The sequence below is a fragment of the Macrotis lagotis genome, chromosome X (assembly GCF_037893015.1).
Source record: "Macrotis lagotis isolate mMagLag1 chromosome X, bilby.v1.9.chrom.fasta, whole genome shotgun sequence".
Taxonomy (NCBI): domain Eukaryota; kingdom Metazoa; phylum Chordata; class Mammalia; order Peramelemorphia; family Peramelidae; genus Macrotis; species Macrotis lagotis.
This window is the reverse complement of record NC_133666.1, coordinates 505,326,119-505,350,179: the sequence shown is the minus strand read 5'-3', so window position 1 is coordinate 505,350,179 and position 24,061 is coordinate 505,326,119. Positions and strand designations below refer to the sequence as shown.

The 24,061-nt window shown below is 38.0% G+C and overlaps 1 protein-coding gene across 4 annotated transcripts in view; it reads right to left on the bottom strand.

Annotated features, from left to right (window-relative positions):
- Positions 1–24,061, bottom strand: part of KIAA0319 (KIAA0319 ortholog) — a 132,324-nt gene that overhangs the window by 66,056 nt on the left and 42,207 nt on the right. For all 4 annotated transcript variants that reach the window (XM_074205892.1, XM_074205889.1, XM_074205890.1 and 1 more), the window contains exon 3: positions 6,807–7,570. In XM_074205892.1, coding sequence (XP_074061993.1) covers positions 6,807–7,570 — 764 coding nt within the window. The remainder of the gene's footprint in view (positions 1–6,806; positions 7,571–24,061) is intronic.

Here is a 24,061-nt window from a genome sequence, read left to right as displayed (position 1 = left end):
GGTCAACTGTAGATAAGTTCAGTGCTCTAGGCAAAAAGAAATAAAACCATAGGAAAAGTCTTTAATGGAGTATATGTGTTATAGGGCAACTTCACATAGTAGATGTTTTCCATATTCTAGCAGCTTGTTGGCTTGTCTGTCATAATCTATCTTGACTATAATCATATTCATATGCTCTGAACTTGGAGTCAGAAAAATCTGCTACTGTAATCCCCCTCAGAAAATTACTGGCTGTATGACCCTGGGTAAGTCATTTCACTATTACTAACCTCTGTTTCCTCCTCTGTAAAATGAGTATAATATAATAACAACTACGTCACATGGTTGTAAAAATCAAATGACATAATATATGTAAAACATTTCATTAACATTAATATAAAATTGCAGGCTAATATTATATATCCAGTATATATATATATATATATAATATATATATACATATATATATATACATATATATTATATATAATATATATAAATGGATCTGTATGTATGTATATAAGTATACAGGAAGTAGGCATATATGTGTATATTATATGTGAACATATATGATGTGCGCATGAAGTATGTATATATTATATGATACATGTGTTCATATATATCACATCTAAGATCAATTGGTCAAGAAACAAAAACTAAAATTGAGCACTACAATTAACATAATATTTAATTTGGTTTTATGAGGAACACATTCTTCATGGAAATGACTGGAAACTATTTCCCTGCATAACTTGTTATGAAAGAGAAAATGTTCCAAATTTCTCACTTCTAGTTTCTCTGATACAGAGAGAATAATTGTGTTAAACCTCCCACTTGAAAATTTCTCTGTAGAATAGATCTTTTATCATATTCATAAATAATCATGATTATATTTTTTCCTAGAAACCTAATACAATTACTTTATATTTGAACTTTTAGACCTTGAATAGGAGAAATTAGAAAAAAAAACAGCACTGCCCATTTCATTTCCAAATATCATCTTAACCTTTGCATAAATACACAGGTATTTCTTAATATGTCAACATAACCTACTGATGCTCAAGGAATTCTCTGCAGATCAGGTCAACAGCAAGGAAGACATTAATATAATTAGACTTACCAGAAACTGGTAAGTCAAATGATTCTAGATAAAGTTTCACCTGAAATTGTCCTATTCACATAGACTGTTCATATAGTCTCATCTAGCATCAAAGGAGACCCATTTAATCTAATATACTCCTTTCCATTTGACTTCAGTTTTCAGAGTAGCAAGTATAAGGAATAAATTCTAATATATTATTGTGGGCAAATGTCTATGTTCTCTCAGTCATATAAATAATGTGGAATTGAGAAGCTTTATAACCTGGAATGGGGAAGATGTGACAATGGCAACACCCATAAGCAGAAAGTGTTGTAAGTCATACAAAGGAAAATGGTTGACATCTGATTGCCTAGTTATTTTTAAAAGCTAAAGTATGATCTAATATGCATTTTTTTACTTCAAAAATATCGATAATTTTAAACAAAATCCTGGTGAATTTTTTCTAACTTTGGTTTATCTTCTTCCCATTTCTATTTAGTATTAGGATATTGTTTTTGTTATCCTTTCAAACTATATTCTGAGCAAAAGAATCATGTCCCTCCTCTTTTCTCTTTCACTTTTTTCCTCATTAAACTTTTAATTGCATTTCATTCTTAAATTCATCAGCCTAATTTAATTCTCACTATAGTGTCTACAAAGTCTTAAGTATGAGTGCATATAAATATAATAATAACTGACATTTATATAACACTTAAAACTTGACAGACCCTGTGGAAAGTACTTTAAATTTTTTTTCTCACAATCTGGAAGGTTGCTATATTGTCCCCCATAGATGAGGAAACTGAGACAAAAGGAGATTAAGTCACTTGCTCATTGTTTACATAGCTAGTAGACATATAAAGACAAAGTTGAACCCAAGTCTTCCTGGGTTCCTAATTCCAGGACTGGTAGTTTAACCACTGTGACATCTAGCTGCCCCTAAAGTGCAAAGATATAATTAGAAAGATGGAGAGATAAAGAGATAGAGATAGCTATAAGAGATAGTTATCTTTATATATATTTATGTACATATAAATATGTTTTCTTGATTAAAATAATTCATCCATTTAAAAAGGAAAATTAATTACAAAGCTGAAATAAAGGATGAAGCAGTGGCAAAGTGGCAATACACTTACTTCTCTGCAGTAATCACCTCTGTATTATTTCTTCTCAAATAATGTGCTCTGAGTGATACAGAGTAGAGCTCTAGATCTGACTACTTCAGACACTAACTATGTGATCCTGAGCAAATTATCCTTTCTAAGCCTAAAATTTCTTGACTGATAAAAATGAGGAAGTTGGATGTGATGATATATAAATAAGATTTCTTCCTTTAAAGAATTCTTTAAAATTACTTAAAAAAAATTTCTTCCATTAAAATTTGCTCTCCTTCTGCCTATTTCTTTCATTTTTTTCAGCTTCTCGTTCTGACATTCAATATTCTGACTTGCTCTGCCTATCTGATTTCTCTCCTCTGCTCAGTCAATTCCAATTTCCTGTTTTCTATTACATGGTTCCCTTCATTGATAATGTAGCTCCTTCGTTCAGTTCCATTCCTAATATTTTTCATTAATGTTTCTTACCTACCAGGGATTTTAAAAGTTTGACATTTCTCCAATGTGTTTACTGTTAAGGATCCAGAGGAAAGAAAAAAAGGCAAGTGAATATAACTTCAAGTTAATAGGTTTGCACCTTTTCCAGTTTTAAAGGACATTCTTCCTGATCTCTCAAAAAACAATCTTGCCAATCTAATTGTGCCTACTAACTGCTTCTAGTCAATGAAAGATCATAGAGGACTTGTGGTTGAACATCAGCCCTGATACTTACAACCTATGTGATCTTGGGCAAGTCACAACTTCAATGAGTTTCAGAATTTCCTCTACTGTAAACTGAAGAGCATGGACCACAAACTCCATTCCCTTCCAAATTTAGATATAAGAAAAATGCTAACATTTACATAAGTGTTGTGTGCCTGACACTGTTACACTAGTGCTTTATAATTATTATATTGTTTGATCTTCACAACAACCCTGGGAGGTAGGAGCTATATTTTACAGTTAAGGAAAATGGAGTAAACAAAGATCAATGACTGGTCAGGAGTCACACAGTTAATAAGTATCTAAAGCTAGAGTTGAATTTCAGACTCCAGGCTCACCATGCTAGTCACTGTCTCACCTGGCTGCCTAACATCACTTTGCTAGGATCTATGGTCCTGTGAAGTTCAAATTTACCTCCCCTACTCTTCTTTCTACTCTACATCTGCCCCTAATACTCTTTTCCACTGAGTCTATCTTCCTCCAGCTTCTCTTCTATCATCTTTAGATCATAAATCCTCCATTGTCCCCTTTCTACCAGGGAATATTCCCTTTTAGCAGAAATTCCTGTTCGTGTGACAGACATTCCTGACTAAATTTTGGAGGAAAAGATGCATGATAATTTATATGCTAGGCACCTCCTTTGTTTAAATATGGAAAAGGATCAAGTGTTTTGCTTTCACAAGGGTGAGAAAGGGTATTGCCAGAATCTCACAGATGTCTGTGAGGATAACACATTACAAAAACCAGGATGCCTGGTCTTTGTGGCAATTCAAGAGATGCCAACCAGTTTACAGGAAGAAGAGAGTTAAGACAAAAGGAAAAGGGGGCAGTGGATAGTGCACCCACCTGGGAGTCAGGAAGACACCAATTCAAATCCAGCCTCAGACACTTAATAATTACCTAGCTATGTGACCTTGGGCAAGTCACTTAACCCCACTGCCTTAAGAAAATTTTTTTTAAAAAATTTTTTTAAAGACAAAAGGAAAAGGTTAAGTAACTTTACATAGATTGAATCAGAGAGTCTATTATTGTACCTTACCCCTGGAGAAGTAGCTTTTCCAGTTCATTAGTAAAATGAGCCAGGTGAGGAAAGGGGGAAGGTGTGAAAGTTGTGAATTTGCTCAAACTGATGCACCTGTTTAGTGAGGGGAGGGTGTGTCCTAAGAATGCACCCCCTCCTCCCCATGATAAGGACCTATCAGGACCCAGAGAGGAGGAGCAGGGAACTTCTACTCTATAATCTTGTATGTAGTGAGGATTCCCAGTGTCTCTTTCACTAAAGGACACCTGTTTCTTGCAAGAACCATTAATAAATGGATTAATTCTTCCCACACTCCAATAAGCATAGTGTCCTTTCTTTTACTATTTAGAGCCAATTTCTCCTTCCCACAAATCAGTAGTAGTGGGAAAGTTTGGAGTGGCTTCCAGCTATCCAAACTTCCACCTCAGCTTTGCTGAGGGAGGAGAATATGTTGGCCTGTTTATAACACCTTTATGTAGAAAACAGTAACTATTTTAGAATGGTGGGCATATAATGTTTGCTAAATGCTTATCAGAAACGAAGGATTTACCCATATTTATAAAGGAAAACTGCATAAATGTGTACTCTATATATTAGCATCTCTCAGACCAGGCAACTATATTCACATTTTTTTAATTTCAAAAGGTCATAAGTAAGCTTCCTGAATCTTTAGTTCTTCATTATGTTAACTCCTTGGATATAAAATCCTGGGGTGCTTCAGGCAGGCAAGCAACCAGACTGAGAGATCAAGAACTGACCTGATCCTCTACAAAACCCTGGTCTCTCCTTATGATTCAGGGAATTATGGACATGGGCAATATTGTAATTGGAAACAGATTTTGTAATCTTTTTGCACTGTTAAAATCCTGTAACATTATATATTGGATACTGTTCTTTGTAACCTCTGCACTGTTAAAACACTTCCTACTGACTTTTACTCAGACTTTGGCATGCTTTCACCAGTAGGTAAAGCCAGGTGCTAGATTTTCCAGGCAACAGATACTTATCTTAAACCAACTCCTACAAAGACCTCAACCTCCCAGACCAAAAACAATATCTGCTATAAAAGACCCACCCTACCCCATTCCCAAACACAGGATTTGGATCACTCTCAAAATGTAGCCTTTCCCCTGGACATTGAAGGGGAATTTAAGTGCTGAAGCCTCTTTTTTTTTTTTTTTTATTTCTGACAGCCTACCTACAAGTTGATCTACAATTGGCTTCCTAAAATCCAGGTGGCCTTTAAAGATATCTTTCTTTGTGTTGTACTAACTTTTTAATAAATCTCTCTTTTTCTTTTGTACCTGTATCCTGGGTGAAGGATTCTTGAGTTCATCAGAGGAATAACTGAACTCTCCCACATCACTTACACACTGCCTGAGGGACTTATGTTGAGAGTTGACACATGACTAATAAGTTAACTGAATTATGGAGGCTGAAGAGCTATTTGGTTTTTTTAAATAATCTAGTCTTGATAATACTTTGGGATGAAAAGGAGGAAGGAAGGAAGGAAGGAAGGAAGGAAGGAAGGAAGGAAGGAAGGAGGGAGGGAGGGAGGGAGGGAGGGAGGGAGGGAGGGAGGGAGGGGAGGAAGGAAAGGAAAGAAGAAGGGAAGGAAGGGAAGGTGAAGAATATGTGGGTGTGTTTGGGTTCCACAAGATGTGAAGGGAGATTGTTAGTTTACACTACAAAGACTGGGGTCTGCCTGCATTTGTATACATGGGCAGGTATGTGAGTAGAAGACAAACAACCTGATCAAAACCTGAGATCAGATCAGATCTGGCTCCATCTAGTTCTGAGTTATCCTAGAGTCTGTCCTTCTCCTTTGTGCATGCTCAAGAAGATCACTATTCCTTTCCCTGTGCTCATTATAATGAACAGGGCAGGGAAAACATACAGGTGCAAATATATTAATTAGATTGTGACCCCAGCCAATAATTGGCACAAAAGGGGAGGGACAAGCCTTTTAAACTGCATATAAGATCCAGTTTCACTGTGATTTGGGGCCCTTCTCCCTTTGAGAGAGGTGGTCCTTTTGTTAAGATATCTTAATAAAAGTCAATTAAATCAAAAGTATTTATGAGCCATTTATAAAGGAAGGAAGGAAGGAAGGAAGGAAGGAAGGAAGGAAGGAAGGAAGGACGGAAGTAAGGAAGGACAGAAGAAGGGTGAGGGAGGGGAAAAGTAAGAGAGAGAAGAAAAAAGGAAGGAAAGAAAGAAGAGAAGAAAGGAAAGGAGGAAGGGGAGGTAGGAAAGAAGGGAGAAAAGAAAGAAAAGTGAGAGGAAAAGAAGGAAGGAAGGAAGAGAGAGAGAAAGAGGAAGGAATCCAGAATGCTTGATTTCCTCCTATGCTATACTATAGTCATTCTCCTTTTGGACATCTGAGAACAAATGAAAGCTATCCCAAGTAAAAACCTAATTTCCTTGGTACCTGTGATCTTTTTTTTTTTTTTTGGCTAGGCAATAGGGTTAAGTGACTTGCCCAAGGTCACACAACCAGGTAATCATTAAGTGTCAGGATGGATTTGAACTCAGATTCTATCCATTGTGCAACCTAGCTATTATACCTCTGATCTTTAGGTTTTTTGGTTTGTTTGTTTTGCAAGGAAAATTGGGTTAAATGGGTTATTCAAGGCCACACAGCTAGGTAATTATTAAGTGTCTGAGGCTGGATTTGAACTCAGGTACTCCTGACTCCAGGGCAGGTGCTCTAGCCACTGTGCCACCTTAGCTGCCCCACCTAGCTCTGATCTTTAAACAACAATGTGAAACCTTGATGACTATCCAAATTCAGGCTCATTCTGCCTGTTATGACCATCCAAACACTGGCATTGTGGTAAATTCTATGCATCCATAGTAACTGAAAACACAGAACCAATAACACCCACCCATTTCTTTTAGTACTTACCTCTTCTCTAGAGCTGTTGCTAGTCTGCCCAGGAGGCTGAACGACTTCCTCCTTTTTGATCATCTTTCCAGGCAGTAGGATCTTCTCCAAGGATGGTGAAAATTTTCCTTCAGGAAAACCATTTAGGGCAGTGGCCCATTCTGTCTCATTCCCCTTTGCCAGGTGATCTAACCTGGCATTTCCATTCTCTTTCTCTGCCAGAGAATGGCCATTTCCCTCAGAGGAATTTAAAGGACCTTCAATACTCGGCAGCAGACCCCAGTCCATGTAGTCAACCCCACCCTTAGGCACTTGCTTGCCACTGGACTGGAAGGAGTCCTGTTCCATCTCCCTGTAGTCATCTGCGTACTCAGGCATCTCTTCTAAGCTATGCCCTTTCCCCAAGAAGGGTAAGTCTCTAAGTCTGCTAGCCTCCTCAGGTGGTCCTCCTGGAACAGTCATGGGACGACCTCTATTGGGCATCATCTGTTCGTATCCTAGTAAAGCATGTGGCCTCTGTGCTGGTCGAAGTACAAAAGTAAGGTAGGACTTTACAGGGTCTATTGTCTTGGGCTCACAGCTGTCCTGGTGCTGGCAGTTCACAACGTAACACCGACCTTCAACCAACCAGGCCAAGTCACAGCTGGGCAGGTCACAGCAGGCGGCTGTGCAGGCAACTAGGGAACTGGCTTGAGGAACCCGCATGATTTTGGTGGTTTCCAGGTTTGGGGAAATAACTGCATTTGAGTAGGTTCCTCCATTCCTGCACTGCTCGCAGAGGTAACCTGAAAACAAGAAAGGACAAAGTTAGGAAGAGGAACACTTGCTAAAAATGGCTTGTGAAAACTTAGTCCAAGATGATTAAATTTTTTTTTTATTTTTATTAACTTTTTTATTAAGATATCTTAACAAAATGGTACACCTCTTTCATGGTCGGGGAGAGGGGCGGGAAAATCCCAAATGCAAGGTCTTTTATGCACTTTGAAAGGCCTTATTCCTGCCCCCTCATGCCCATCATAGGCTGGAGTCACAATCTACATTTGATACATTGGTCCCCATAACATTTCCCCCCGCCCTGCTCATACTAATGAGCAAGAATAGCTAGATCTCTTTGAGCATGCATAAAGGAGGTCAAGACTCTAGATAAACTTAAAAATAGCTAAAACCTAATTTCCTTGGAATTTCTGATCTTTGTTTTGTTTTGGGGTTTTTTTTTTGGCAGTTTTAGTTTTTTATAAGATTAAGACTACCTACCCAGAAGGCAATAATACAGGCAGAACCTAGCCTTTGTAATGTAAACTAACAATCCTCCCTTCACATTCTTGTGGAACCCAAACATCCACATATTCCTCACAATTCTCCCTTTTCTTTTATAATAAGAATTTGGGGTTCCATACCTTATTAGTGATTTCTTGCTTGAGTCACAATCCTTGTTATTGATATAACTACTGACTTTTTCTTCTATCAAGATTTTTCTTCCTCATTTTCAGAGACACGGACCCATCCTATTTTCCAGGTTTGTGTGGGAACACATATCAACTTTCTGATGTCTTTTACTACTTGCCTATTGTCATCTATCTTTAGTCAGCAACTTGATAGATTCAATGTACCACAAACTCCTCTTTCAACAATAAACAGATATTCTAATACAACTCTTTGTTGAATAACTCTCTTGTTTGCTTGGCTTAGCCAGTCAGCAAGATCAGAACCCTAGCTGTCTAATTGGTAATTATTTCCACTACAGTTCAGAATCTAAACAGGATATTAAATTGGGCTCCCCTAGCCCCAACTCCCATCCTCTGCCTAGGTAGCAGGACCATAAATCTGGTAACAACTCCCTGACCAACCCTTGGCAGATGGGTATATGCAGCAAATTTTTTTACCATAACGGATCCTGACAAGGGATCCAGGTACCATCATTACATCTCACATGACTCTCTGTCCACCTTTCTCTTTAAATTGCACAGTCCAGAATATGTGTACCCTGCTATTGGACATATCCACAGACATTTGCTACTCCCAATAAGATATCCTGGTCAGACTGGTATAAACAATAGTCACCCTGAACTGACTCAGTCATATGCCACTGATGTTTCTCTCCTCTGGATCAGAATTCTGTGCCACAGTGCACCTCTGACCAGGAACTAAGAATCTAGGCCAGACCCAGGGGGACTGGCACCCAAGGCCAATTCTCAAACTGCTGTGGACAACCACAAGTCCAACAGTTAGCCACACCAAAAGACTGGGCAATGACTTCTGTCAGCTAGATTCTCCTCCCACCATTATTAATACCCTGTTGTCTAATTCAGAGATAGGATTCTCTTTAGATAGGATATACAGACTCATGTAAAATATAATCATGCCACCAATAATCTCAATCTCCTTTTCTCTCAATGAAGAATATCTTCACCCTGCCTCTTCTCATTTCCAAAAGGAGAGGAGCATAAGTAGGGATGTCACACTAGGGGAAGTTACAGGTACAGAGCCCCTGACTAAACAATGTATACATAAGCGAGAGATGGTGGAGATAAATTAGTACAGTGTCTCCACTTCTTTCTTCTTTTCTCTCCCGAAGACATCTGATGTCCCTCTGCATCTTCTGAATCAGTTCCAAAAAGTCCTCTCCAACTCAGGTGACTTGTTGAAATCTTGTCTTCTGGTAAATAAACTGCTTAACATTTTACTGAGATCAAAACACATACTTTCATCACAAGACAATGAGATCCTGGAGATTATTATAATTTACATTTCACCTTACTCACTGTCATATTGACATACATACTTCACTTCCACATAATAAACTTCCATAAGTGTTTTGCTATGTGGGTTAATTCCCAATGAGAATTAACACATTAACTTCAGTTCATAACATATACATTTCTTTTTTTTTGTTTATTTGGGTTTTTTTTTTGGAAGGCAATGGGGTTAAAGTGACTTGCCCAAGGTCACACAGCTAGGCAATTCTTTAGTGTCTGAGGTTGAATTTGAACTCAGGTCCTCCTGACTCCAGGGCCAAGGCTCTATCCACCAAGCCACCTAGCTGCCCCAACATATACATTTCTTAATACATACATTACATACATTAATTTCTTAATACATACATCTTAATACATACAATACATACATTACCATAATGACCCAAACAATGTTTTTTTTCTAAAATATTCCCAAATATACCATAGATTTTCCTTTTTCCAGATGTACTCATCTGACTTGCATTCTTTTTCTTAAACTAGACCTTGAAAGTGTAATTATCCTGATAATTTCCCCATTCTTTTTCTTACCTATATAGCCCCTCTAACATAAAAATTAAGGAAACTTAATTCCTATCTTAACATATAGCTGATAGCAGGTGTCAGAGTCACACATCTAACCTATCTGGCTATCAAATCCAATTTACCTAAAACTTCTTTTTCTGGTTTGCTTAGATACTATAAAGATCCAGGAGATCAAAGGAAAATTCCTTTATAGATATAAAGTACTGAATGTCAGTGTCCAGGCAGAGGTCATGTGGGTAGTGTCAAATGTCTTATATTTATTCTACAGGTAAGACATTATTTTTATGTCACTTTGGGGAAATCAAGTCAAAAGAGGCCATACTGAAAAGCCACTCCTTCAACTGTACATCCCTGATACCTGACATCTTCAGCCCATTGGTTTCCTTGGCTCCAAGTATAACACATTGACCCAGTGACATTTCCTTCTTGCTGACCATCCTGGTATCTGACATAAAAAGAGAAAATTGATTAAAAGTCCCATGATCGAAAATAGTAGTTTTACTTAATTAGAACTTCAAGTTAGTCCAATTCAATAAATTCTATTTATAGTCTAAATAGGGTCCCTTACCTAATGAACCTGTGCTGAGTGCCCTTCCTGGGTCCTTGCTAAAACCAGTTATTTTAACTATAACTGGTCCTACAGGCCTCATCTCCTACCTCTTACTAGAGACCATTGATCTTCCAGACCTATATCCCTTTGTCTGAAATCATATCTACTCTTTCTCGATATAAAAAGAGTGTATCAGATTCCTCTTGGCTAGAGAACCCTCCTTCTAGCCTGTTGTATTTTACAACAAAAAAACACCTCCTTTGTCCAGGAGATTGCCTATCTCTCCTAAGTTCTCACATAAAAATTAAGGTCATATTATATAGGTAATTTTACTTCAAAACAATCACACTTTTGGAATATAGATATAGATATGTCCAAAATATCCCCAATTCACATATATAGCTAGAGACTTCTATAATAAACTTGTTTAGCTACTAGCCATCCTTAACATACAAATTATTATTTTTGTTTTTGCAAGGCAATTGGGGTCAAGTGATTTGCCCAAGTTCACACAGATAGGGAATCATTAAGTTTCTGAGGGCAGATTTGAACTCAGGTCCTCCTGACTCCAGGGCTGGTATTCTATCCAGTGTTCCCCCTAGCTGCCTCCTAACATACAAATTATTATTTTCAGAATTCTTTAAAATCATTAGAACATCTTAGGTAACTTTAAACTTCCAACATGTATTATTAATTCCACTATAACAAAACAGCAATAAGAATAACACACAAAGTACTAGATTGTACAAAGCAATCCTTCCACTATTACATTATTCATGAACCCAGAGATCTACCCCAGAAGGGGTCATAACTTTTGATATTTCCCTTATTGCCCTTCAAAGCAATCATATGTTAAGCCCAGGCTTTAACATTATAGTATTTAAATAACATATATTCAAATGAGATAAACAAATATTATAAATATAATCTCTTTGCAGTTACAAAAGAATATCATATAACTCATAAATACATCTTATTCAATAAGTTACTTTACAGTGGAACCACACAATTGCTATTTGTTCTGTCATCAATCAGAGCTCCCACATCAGCTATCTGCAGTTACCAAAAGAGAAGTCCACATTCTTGACTTCTTTAAAATTAAACATACATTAAATAAGACAAATTAAACAAACATTAAATATAAGATTCTTATTTAAACATTTCATTCCCCTTAAAACAAGAGCAAAATGAATATCCCACTATCTTTACACTTTTGTCTTCCAGACCTCTTTACCCAGATCCTCTTGGAATCCAAACTCATACTTATGATACATTTAAAACCCCAATGCAATTACAACTAAACTTCCCAACTGTTTAGCTTGATAAAAGCTTTAGAGTACCATATCCAGAGAATACAGCATTCACATTCCAAAAACTCCATCCAAAATAAAAATACTATTGTTATCATTATTAGGTTTAACATTAAAATGAATTAGCTTATTCCCAAAAGAAATTAGCAAATATCCCTGGTAACATAATTATGTATTTTTCTTCTTAGTAACCACTGTTATTTTAGTACCTAGTACTTCAGTACTTAGTACCACTGTCCTTTAACTCAAAGGTATTACAAGAGTTTAAAATCCCAAACCACTTTTAACAATCCATTCTTGTACACATTGTCAGAATGTAACAACACTAATAATCATCTTTCAGAACCCTCAGAATGATTCCCAAAACACCAGTTCAGAAATCTTAAAAACAGATTGAGAGTCATCATTCTTAGGCCATATGGCCAGAGCAGAGACATTCATTAAATATGATTTCCTTTCAATAAATGTGTCTCCTAACCCCTGGATTTTATATTTTCTTCTTTTCCCAATCACATATCCCACCTGTGGTGGGGTATCTTTCCCTTTAAGACTTAAGCACTTTAGGGGCAGCTAGGTGGTGCAGCAGATAGAGCCCCAGCCCTGAGTTCAAATCTAGCCTCAGACACTTAATAATTACCTAGCTGTATGGTCTTGGGCAAATCACTAAACCCTATTGTCTTGCAAGCCCCGCCCCCCAAAAAACTTATGCACTTTACATTTCCTGCCCCCACCCTCCTCTAAGGGCAGGTGGGGTACTCTTCATCTGAACTCAGTTTAGAGTTCAAGTCTTAACAAGATGGCAGATGGGATCAAGACTATGACTTGTCCAACCCCAAATTCCTCTTCCTCCAATCCAGTGAGAAAACATGGGATGTTTCCCAGACAGTCATAAGAATAAGAAATCTTTCCTCCTATAACTTCTCAATCTTTCCCTTAAAAGTTATTCCTCTTTTAAACTCTCCCCAACTACAACTTTTTCTCTTTAAGAGTCCCCCTCCCCTTTTCTCTTTAACTCTGCACACCAGCACATATACCACCGGTTCAGTGAGGGAGGGTTTGAATTCCACTAAGGGAATGTGGCAAGACTTACTTTCAAACTTACTTCCTTCTACCCCACCTTCTGAAACTCCTTCATCCTACATCCAGCTCCCTCACAGTTTAAAACTTAAGCTGAGTTCCCCAACCCTGAAATAATTAACCCAGACCACTTACACAAGACAGAACATAAGAACACACACACCTTCAAGGGAATATTCAAACTCATTCATTCATTAGAATGGATCCAATTGGTTTCCTTTCTCCTGGATTTCTTGGCTTCCAGCTACCAACCATGTAGCTCTCATGCTCCCCCCCCAAGTCTGGAAGCAATCTTCCCCCTTTGAGATTTTGGGGAAATTCCTGGAAAGGGAACCCAAATCCCTTCTCTCTCCCCCTCCCTTCGGGGCACCCTATTATCCTCTGGCCTCTCCTTCCATAGATCTTCCACGTGGAGGTCTTCTCAGCCAGCCAGGGAAGTTCTGGCCACCAACACTGGGGATACCCCTTGCCTCAGTTTTACCCCCCCCCCCCGACATTTTAATCACTCTCAGCTCCAAACCCAGGCCAATCTTCCCAAGAATTTCTGAGATATTTCCCTCAAAAAGAAGGCCAAGAAAATGGGCTTGAAATCAAGCCATTTGTGTACATTATTTTCTTATGCTCTTACAGGAAAATACTGAGAAAAGATATTTACATTATAATATCCTGGGAGGAGCACCCAAATTGTTAAAATGGCTCCTGAATACTTAGTCCAGAGTAATTAAAAATGGTTTTTTTTGTTAAGATATCTTAATAAAAACTATTTTAATCACTCTGGACTAAGTATTCAGGAGACATATATAACATTCAACCCCCTAGCATCCCAAAGCAAAGCAAGACTAGGATGGAGAAACATTTTCTGCAAGCTGTTGACCACTAATTCCAATTGAATCGATGATCACTGGATACGGCTGATGACTGGGAAGTTGGTAATGCAGTCATAAAGAAAATGATTCTTTTGAAAGTGAAAAACTTATGACTAGCTCTAGAGTTGGGAAAGCTCAGGATTTTTACTTTACAAGTCTGCAAAATTCACAGATTAAACCTTTGGTGGGAGAGACAATAAAGGTGCTTGAGGACAGGCTGAAAATCTGCCTGAGGGAAAGAGAGAAAGGAAAATAGCCATAAGAACTGACTGGAATTAGAATGAGTCCTAGAATGTAGAGAGGGTAGGTCAAACTTTAAACTCTGGGTCACTTCCTGTGCAGGGAGGAGTCAGGGAAAAGTGAGTAAAAGGGGGACCCCACCCCCTTTATGTAATTGAGATCAGGTACCCAATCCGAGAGGCAGGAAGCTAGAGGAGAGGTAAAGAGATGAGCTGGGGTTGCTTTTATCTTGACAAATTTACATTTATCATTTATCAATGATTTATCATTCACATTTATCAATGAATTTAAATCTGATAAGAGCCCAGGCAGGAGCCCTCAGAAAACCTCTGACAGGTACAAATAACATTTTCTTAATATTAAAAACGAAGCAGATATTTCTCCTACAACAGGACCAACCTCCCAAGGGGAAGATTCAGGCTTTGTGGAGGTCTTTAATGTAACTGATAAGCTACTCCCTTTTTTTTGGCAAGACAATGGTGTTAAGTGACTTGCCCAAGATCACACGGCTAAGCAATTATTAAGAGTCTGAGGTCACTTTTGAACTCAGATCTTCCTGACTCCAGGACCAGTACTCTATCCACTGCACCACCTAGATGCCCCAAGGCACTGCTTTTAATGGAAAGTCTGATATTCAGATCCCCATCTCCTCCAGTTTACACCCAGCCTGCCTGAGTTGAGGACTTCTCCCTTGATAGACAAAGCCAGAGAGTAGCTTTTCAGAACCCACCTTCTGAAAGTGAAAGGGTATGAGAATCCCTCTCCAAAACTCCATTTTGGAGTCCTGTTTTCTAGCCTGGCCTTCACAAACATCAGCGTAGTCAATAAACTCAGAAAAATATTAACACGTATGTCAACAAGTAGCTGGAGAGATTGGTATCATCATTTAAGATTGGGAGTTGGTGAAAAGTGAATGAATTCACATTTAATCTTGGAGTTAAAACAGCTCAGTATTTATTACATATATTTATATACCACATTCACAGATTAAAATTTTTCTACTGGAGAAACAGTAAGCTGCTTGAGAACTAGGATGAATGAGCAGCTTCCAAGTATAAGTCTAGGAGAGGGGCCTGAGGGAAAAGAGAGAAAGGAAGGCAGCCAGAAGACCTGGCTAGGCTTAGACTCAAGTCCAAGTCATATGGGGAGATTAGAACAGATTTTTATAGTCTTGCCCACTTCCTGGGTAGTATTTGAGCAAAAGGGAGAAATCCCTCCCCTCTACCTGACTGAGATCAGGTAAAAGACTGGAAGCTGGGGGGTGGCTAGGTGGCGCACTGGATAAAGCAGTTTATGACTAAGGAAGAGTTGGAGAACATCACCAAAAACCAATTAGATGATTTTGATTACATTAAATTAAAAAGCTTTTGCACAGATAAAACCAATATAACCAAGATCAAAAGAAATGTAGTAAATTGGGCAATAATCTTTACAACTAATGATTCTGACAAAGCACTCATTTCTAAAATATACACTGAGTCATATTTTTAAAACAAAAAGCCATTCCCCCAATTGACAAATGGTCAAAGGATATGCAAAGGCAATTTACAGATGAGGAGATCAAAGCAATCCATAGCCATATGAAAAAAATGCTCTAAATCATTAATTATTAGAGAAATGCAAATTAAAGCTTCTCTAAGGTACCACCTCACACCTCTCAGATTGGCCAATATGACCAGGAAGGATAATGATCATTGTTGGAAGGGTTGTAGGAAATCTGGGACACTATTACACTGTTGGTGGAGCTGTGAACTCATCCAACCCTTCTGGAGAGCTATTTGGAACTATGCCCAAAGGGCAACAAAAATGTGTATACCCTTTGACCCAGCAATACCATTACTGGGTCTATACCCTGAAGAGATGATGAAAAAGGGTAAAAACATTAGCTGTACAAAATATTTATAGCAGCCCTGTTTGTGCTGGCAAAGAATTGGAAATCAAGTAAATGTTCTTCAATTGGGGAATGGCTTAGCAAATTGTGGTATATGTATGTCATGGAACACTCTTGTTCTATTAGAAACCAGGAGGGATGGGATTTCAGGGAAGCCTGGAGGGATTTGCATGAACTGATGCTGAGTGAGATGAGCAGAACCAGAAAAACACCATACACCCTAACAGCAACATGGGAGGGATGTTCAACCTTGAAGGACTCGCTCATTCCATCAGTGCAACAATCAGGAACAATTTAGGGCTGTCTACAAAGGAGAGTGCCAACTGTATCCAGATAAGGAGCTGTGGAGTTTGAACAAAGTTCAAGGGCTATTCCCTTTAATTTAGAAAAAAACAGGTATCTTATTGTCTGATCTTGTTACCTCTTAGACTTTTCTTCTCTTTAAGGATATGATTTCTCTCTCATCACACCCAATTTGGATCAAGGCACAACATGGAAACAAAGTAAAGACTGACAGAGTGCTTTCTGTGGGGGGGGGGAAGCAAGATGGGGGGGAAATTGTAAAACTCAAATATCTTTAATAAAAATTAATTTTAAAAAATATACACACATACATATATTTAAATTATTATCTCCGAATTGTACCATTTAATACTGGTTTGAAAATAATTTTAGGGTGAATTGTAATTTCTTGAAGAGTCTCATATTGTATATTAAGATTTTAAAATAGTCAATTAGTAATTAAAATTCCTGGATGTAGTTGAATGCATTCTCAAGTTTCCTTGTACAGAAGATCAAACCCAGTTACAAAATAGCAGAGATAATATACATTTTAAAACATTATTTCATTCTACCAATTCACTTCTGGGATTTACAAATGTAGCAGTCTGGTGTTAGGATTTAATTTTATCCCAGTTCTTATTAGAACAGTTTAATTGAGATTATACCTGGATTTTCCAGCTCCAGAAATTAGCTTTTGGATTATTAGTTCCCATACTGAATACAAATCTTTACTTTTATTATCTTCTAGTCAAATGAGGCCAGGCCATTATGGTCAAAGTGTCTGCCCCCTCCCTCCATTCCAAGGGCTGGGCTCTCCTCAGTTCAAATTCCTAGACTCTTAAGCAGACTGGAATTAAATCCTTAATAAAATGGGGAATGGGAATGAACAACCACATGTAGGCCCCAGGGAAGAGGTTGCATCCCCCCAACCCAAGGAGAAGGTATGAGGATTCCCACAGATAATCATGGGACTAGGACAGATTTGGGAATTTATGTTCTAGAGAAGTACAACCAGATCATTTCAGCTGGGGCAAGGATTGGCAACCTCTGGGCCCTAGGAATAAGAACTTTTCCCCTCCGCCCCGCCCCACTATGGAGGGGGGGGGGGGCAGTGCAAAGAAGAAGGGAGAATTTTACTTTGAGAGAGAAGAAAATGCAGACTGAGTGGGCAAGATGGATTAGAGATGCCATGGAAAAACAATCAAGTCTAATTACTTAAAAAAAATTCACATTTTCTAAGAGATTAAAAAAAAATTTTTTTTACAACCATTCTCCAGCCAAAGGAGAAAAGGAAGAAAGGATCCTGCTAGCCTCTCTAGAAAATAGAACCTCCTAAGGTTACTGCATATGGATAAACCTGCTGGGAAAGAAAAATCCATCTCTTTAACTCAAGATAATACTTCCCAGACCTATAGATAACATACTAATCCAATTCTAATGCAAAAAAAAATTCCTTATGAGAGTAATTCGCAGATATTTGAGGCAAAACTATGCTACATTAGTGGGTCCAAAGAGGCACAAACTTCACAGCTGGGCTCAAAAGTCACATAACAGTGCTTCCTTAGTAGGAGTCACCAAATCCAGGGTGACACAATTCTGGCATTCCAGATATTGTCTCTTGTCAACCCCAATACCAAAACCACAGTTTCACACAATGATTGACATCACAGTGCCTTCTCACATTAAACACGGGGATAAGAGAAGGGCCAAAATAAGAAGATTCAGGCTAGATTTAATCTGGTCTGATTTGGGAAAGATGGCCTAGTTCAGGGTTCCTCTCATCGAAGTCTGAGCAGATCCAGGGCCATATTCCTGTCCCGTCATGGTTGCCAAAATGACAATAGAGAGACTGGTGGCACCATTTGAGATTGAGAGTCGGTGAAAGTGAATGAATTCACATTTAGCCTTGGAGTTAAAACAGCTCAGGATTTACTATACAAGTCTGCCAAGTGTCCGAGGTCATATTTGAACTCACCAAGGTCAGTATTCTGTCCACTGTGCCATCCAGCTGCCACTAATTTAATTATTTTTAAAGCCAACCTCACCAAGGTCTAGCCCATGAGCTAGATTAGAGAATTGGGGGACATCCCCACAATGATGCTGCTCCAACATGGCGCTCCTAGATCATTTTAACTAATATTGAGCAGCTTTGAAAAATGAGTATCTGACATCCCCATTCCTTTCTCTTAACAACTTCTAACTAACAGCTCTTTTGGCCAAGCCTGTATTTCTCTAAACTCACTCTGAGGACAGAGATCCCAGAAGATGGTCTCTGTGTGCACCCCTAAATTGGGCATGGGTCTAAAGTCAATATTACCAAAGTGGGTACAACTAAAAGATGGCCATAAATTATGCTAACCCATTCTAAAGTTCTTTTGGCTGCTCTAAATTGGATTGATCTCAAAAAAAAAGGAATTAAGCCAAAAAACTATAGATGTCTAATTTACATTATCTAGTTTGTATAAGTTTCTTTTCTTTTCTCCTAGAAGCTTATCTCAGCTCCCCCTCCCAACTGTTTCCCTACTACCCAGTGCCCCTTGCTTGGCCATGACTCCTCCCAGCCTAAAATAGTCAATGGGTAAAGCCCCAGAGGATCTAATTAAGAATTAGAAGGTAAATTTGTTTCACAATGTAGTATGGTTTTAAATGGTGACAAAAGGGTGAACTTCAAAGGGATTTCCCCATAGGATTTTCTACATTGCAGCTTAAAATGGTCCATCCCTTCCTCTCAAGGGCAACTGTCATTCTACCCATTCCTAAAGACTAGACCCTTAAAGTGAGCTTCACCCATCCTACTGTGGGAGAAGGGAAGGTGAGTTTACTTTTTTTAAAATTTGGAAAATTACATTAAATACACAGTCAGCCTATGGGGAATAGAATAGCTTGAAATAATAACTTGCTTTAAGAATAGTGGTCTTCCCCAATTGACAAATGGTCAAAAGATATGTAAAGGCAATTTACAGATAAGGAAATCAAAGCAATCCATAGTCATATGAAAAATTGCTCTAAGTCACTCTTATTAGAGAAATGCAAATTAAAGCATCTCTGAGGTACCACCTCTTACCTCTCAGACTGGCCAATATGACCAGAAAGAACAGTGATCAATTGTTGGAAGGGATGTGGGAAATCTGTGACACTAATATATTGTTGGTGGAGCTGTGAATTCATCCAACCTTTCTGGAAAGAAATTTGGAACTATGCCCAAAGGTCAACAAAAATGTGCATACCCTTTGATCCAGAACTACCACTACTGGGTCTATTCCCTGAAGAAATTATGAAAAACAATAAAAACATCATTTGTACAAAAATATTCACAGCAGCCCTGCTTGTAGTGGCAAAGAATTGGAAGCTGAGTGAATGTCCTTCAACTAGGCAATGGCTTAATAAACTGTGGTATATGTATGTGATGGAATATTATTGTTCTATTAGAAACCAGGAGGGATGCGAATTTAGAGATGCCTGGAAGGATTTGCATGAACTGATGTTCAGCGAAATCAGCAGAACCAGAATACTGTACACCCTAACAGAAACATGGGGTTGATGATCAACTTTAATGGACTTGCTCATTCCATCAGTGTAACTATCAGGCACAATTTTGGGGTATCTGCAATGGAGAATAGCATTTGTATCCAGGGAAAGAATTGTGGAGTTTGAACAAAGACCAAAGACTATTTTTAATTTTAATTTTTTTAATTTTTTAAAAAAGTTATCTTATTATATAATTTTGCTATCTCTTATACTTTATTGTTCTTCCTTAAGGATATGATTTATCTCTCATCACATTCAACTTAGATCAATGAATACCATGTAAATAATGTAAAGATGAACAGACTGCCTTCTGTGGGGGTGGGGTGGGAAGGGAAGTGGGATTAGGGGGAAAATTGTAAAATTCAAAATAAATAAATTTTTAAAAAATAGTGGTCTTGAGGAAGCAAAAAGAAATATTCCCACCTGTCTTGAGAGAGAAATGCATTATAAAATCTTAAAGTATCACTATCAACTATTATAAAACTGGATTTGGTTTGATTTAAGCCCAATTTCAGTCCTGGAGGAAATAATAACAAGGTCACATGATACTTGTTTTTGTGGCATTGAGAAATTTATTAGGGGCAACTAGGTGCTGCAGTGGATAGAGTACCGCCCTGGAGTCAGAAGCACCTGAGTTCAAATCCAGCCTCAGACACTTAATATTTACCTAGCTCAGTGGCCTTTGGCAAGCCACTTAACCCCATTGCCTTTCAAAAAAAAAAAAAAACCTAAAACAAAATAAGAAATTTATTAGCTATATGGCCCCAAGAAAGTTCTAACCTAGTTATGGTTCTTTAAAGAGATAATAATGAGACTCATCTCTGTAAGGAAAATATTATGTGAATGTTAACCATTTTTATTATCTCCTTAATCAAATGTAATTGCTTCATAATTTTATATGGGCTGAAATGTTGAACCCAACAAAGACCAGAGTTTGATAAGTGTGGGGATCTTTATTCCTGGGGCCTGTCTGTGGATGGAATACCCAAATCAGACAGTACCTGAGTGTTCAGGGGATAGGGTTTTTATAGCGTTGGGGGGGGATACTGAGAGCAGGCAGGATACAGAAGTATGCAGAAGCAAAGATCATCTTATCATATGTAAATATGGGGTTCCTTATAGACAGAAAGGGTCTTTGTTTGAACATATTTCCTGAGATTGGGGGGAGGGGGGTCACATATTCATGAGCTTCCCACAGCTTCCAGGAATTTACTATCTTACTATTCCACACTTGGGGAAGGGGGAAGCAGTCCTGGAATTTAATAGATACAGCAAGATAATTAGGCTGATGAGGGTGCTTTGTGATTCTTCAATTTTATGGTATACCCTGGATCCCCAGGTCAAGTACTTGAGTCTACTATTTTCAGACACAAAGGCACCTGGACAAATTTGTATTTCTAAGGAATTCCTCAGGGCCCTGAAGGATGTTGGGGAACCCCTTTCTATACAGGAATTTCACAAACACTGATATTGTACTTCATTGTGAACAGCATTCTTCAATTCTAATGTTCATTAGACAATTTTCTGTATAAGGTAATCTGAAATTTACCTAGATGTTAGGTAAATAATGAGTTCTGTTTTAAATTTTACCATATTTCTCCATGTATAAGATGCACCTTAATTTTGGGACCAGAAATTTTTAAATAATATATTACATAAGGTTATTGAACTGAAGTTTTATTCATAATAAAATTCACATAACTCTCATCACTGTCAAAACTCCCATCCATTAGCTCATCCTTATCTGTGTTTGTCTTAGGAGAGGCTCTGACTGTTCTCCTACCTGTTCCTCCTGCTGAACCAGCTTTGTGGACACAGAAATTCCAACTGCCCTTTGTTCAAGCCATCTTTTTTTTTTTTAAGGTTTTTGCAAGGCAAATGAGGTTAAGTGGCTTGCCCAAGGCCACACAGCTAGGTAATTATTAAGTGTCTGAGACTGGATTTGAACCGAGGTACTCCTGACTCCAGGGCTGGTGCTTTATCCACTGCACCACCTAGCCACCCCCAATCCATCTCTTCAATTCCCTCTCTAAATCAGGCCATTTGGCTGACTTGCCACTCATGGTCTTCTGCCGTGACATTTTCAGTAGGGTTTCTTCTTCCCGTAGCCAGTCTTGGATTGTTTTCTCAGTTAGAGGAGAACCAAACTTTCATTTAGCAGCATGATTTCCATTCACTTTTGTAAACTGGATCACTTTGAAACTTAATTCAGCACTGTACGAAAATATCTTCTGACCTATTTCTGGGCAGAACATGGCAAGATGTAACCTAACATACCAGTAACAAATGCGAAACAATGATCACAAAGACAAGCACAAAAAAGAGGGACATGCAAGTAAAAAAAAATCTACAACCACTGTATAAGATACTCCCAGTTTTTAGATGCTGAATTTTTTGAAAAAGGTTGTGTCCTATACATAGGGAATTATGCTAAATATATAATATTGTTTATGGTATTGTTATGCTCCTAAATTTTCTTAAATTGTGAAATCTGGAAAACTATCAAAGGGAAATTTCTCTTAGAATCTAAATGGTGTTATAATGACTGGGGATAAAGTCTGAGATTTCAATAGAATATTATAGATTAGAAATAGTTGAAGCTGTGTGTTATGTCCCTTTCTGCCCCTCCTCCCCTGACAAGCAATTTTATGTTACCTTGACCAAAATGTAAAAAGTGAACTGACCCTGTCTTATCTGGACAAGTCCAGATGGTTCTACATTCCTTGTCCTGGAGGAGGAGAACCTGTCTCTGTTTGAATTATATGCTTATTCTTTAGAGTAATTTACGGGTATAGATTTCGAAGACCCCATTCCTCACTAAGAGGATGGGTCAGTGGAGGGGAGGGGGATCTCCCTTGGATAAATCGATCCTGGATTTCCTGCTCTTTACCCCCTTTTCTCTCCATGTTTAGGATGGAGCAAAGGGGTCCAATTCTCAAGAATTGAATAAAACTTTTCTCTTCATACCTTGAGAAATCTCTGAGTTTTATTTAACCAGGTAAACTCATCCCACAAAACTGGGAAGGTGGATGGAAAAAACAACAAAACAATTATTTGGGAGGGATTAAGAAGTTTTTATAGCATAAAGTCCACTACAGCAAACTGATTTCACTAAACCTAACACAAAGTCAAGTCTTTTAATACTGCTATGTGCTGTAATATTCTAAAGTATTATAATTTAAGAAATTATAAACTTTTCATGTTTGGCCCTTATTGAAAGAAAATTCATCTATTTCATTTTTCATCTATTAATTATTTGGCTATTAGTTATGAAATTCTGAGTTATTTTCAATGAGATATTTATAATGAATAAAACTTTATATATAAACATACATCAACGAATGTTGCTATTAAATAAACATATATGTTAACCTGATTCCATTTTGTTCTTTCTAGAGACCAAGCTCTAGAGGCTAATGTTTGATGATTAATACATGTTTAATTTTTTTTAAGGCCAAAGTCAGAGATTGTCAAAGGAGGAAAGGAACAAGCATTTATTAAGAGCCTAATGTTTTATTTGATCCCCTTTCCCATCAGCTGCACTGCTTTTGAACTTCTTCATCATGCCCCTGCACCCCCCCATGCTTTTCAGCTTCGAACTTTGTATTATTTTCTCCCTCCTTAAGGGCAGGGACTATTTCTTTCTTTCTTTCTTTCTTTCTTCTTTTTTTTTTTTTTTGCAAGGCAATGGACTTAAGTGGCTTGCCCAAGGCCACACAGCTAGGCGATTATTAAGTGTCTGAGACCGGATTTGAACTCAGGTACTCCTGACTCCAGGGCCAGTGCTGTATCCACTGAGCCACCTGCCCCAGGGCCAATTTATTGATTGTATTACTATCCCTAGAATTTAACACAATATCTCGCAAAAAGTAGGTGCCAAACAGATGTTTATTAACTGATTGATCTTCAAGACAATTCTGTGAGGTAGATTCTATTATAATTCTTATTTTACAACTGAGGAAACTGAAGCAAGCAAAGGTCAAGTGGCTCCTCCACAAATGCAGAGCTGTTAGGTAAATGAGGTTGAATTTGAACTCAGATCATCCTGACTTCAGGAAAGGCTCTCCTTATACTGTACCAACTGATTGGTTCTTGTCCTTCATTGTCAGAGAAGACAAAATGACATCACTATGTTTGAGACAAATTACAGTATGTCAGACTGTGTCTAATCAGACCAATGGGAGCTTGGAATGCTTTACCACAAGTCAGGCACAAATAATCCATGTGAACACCTGGGATACTTAGTCTAAATTT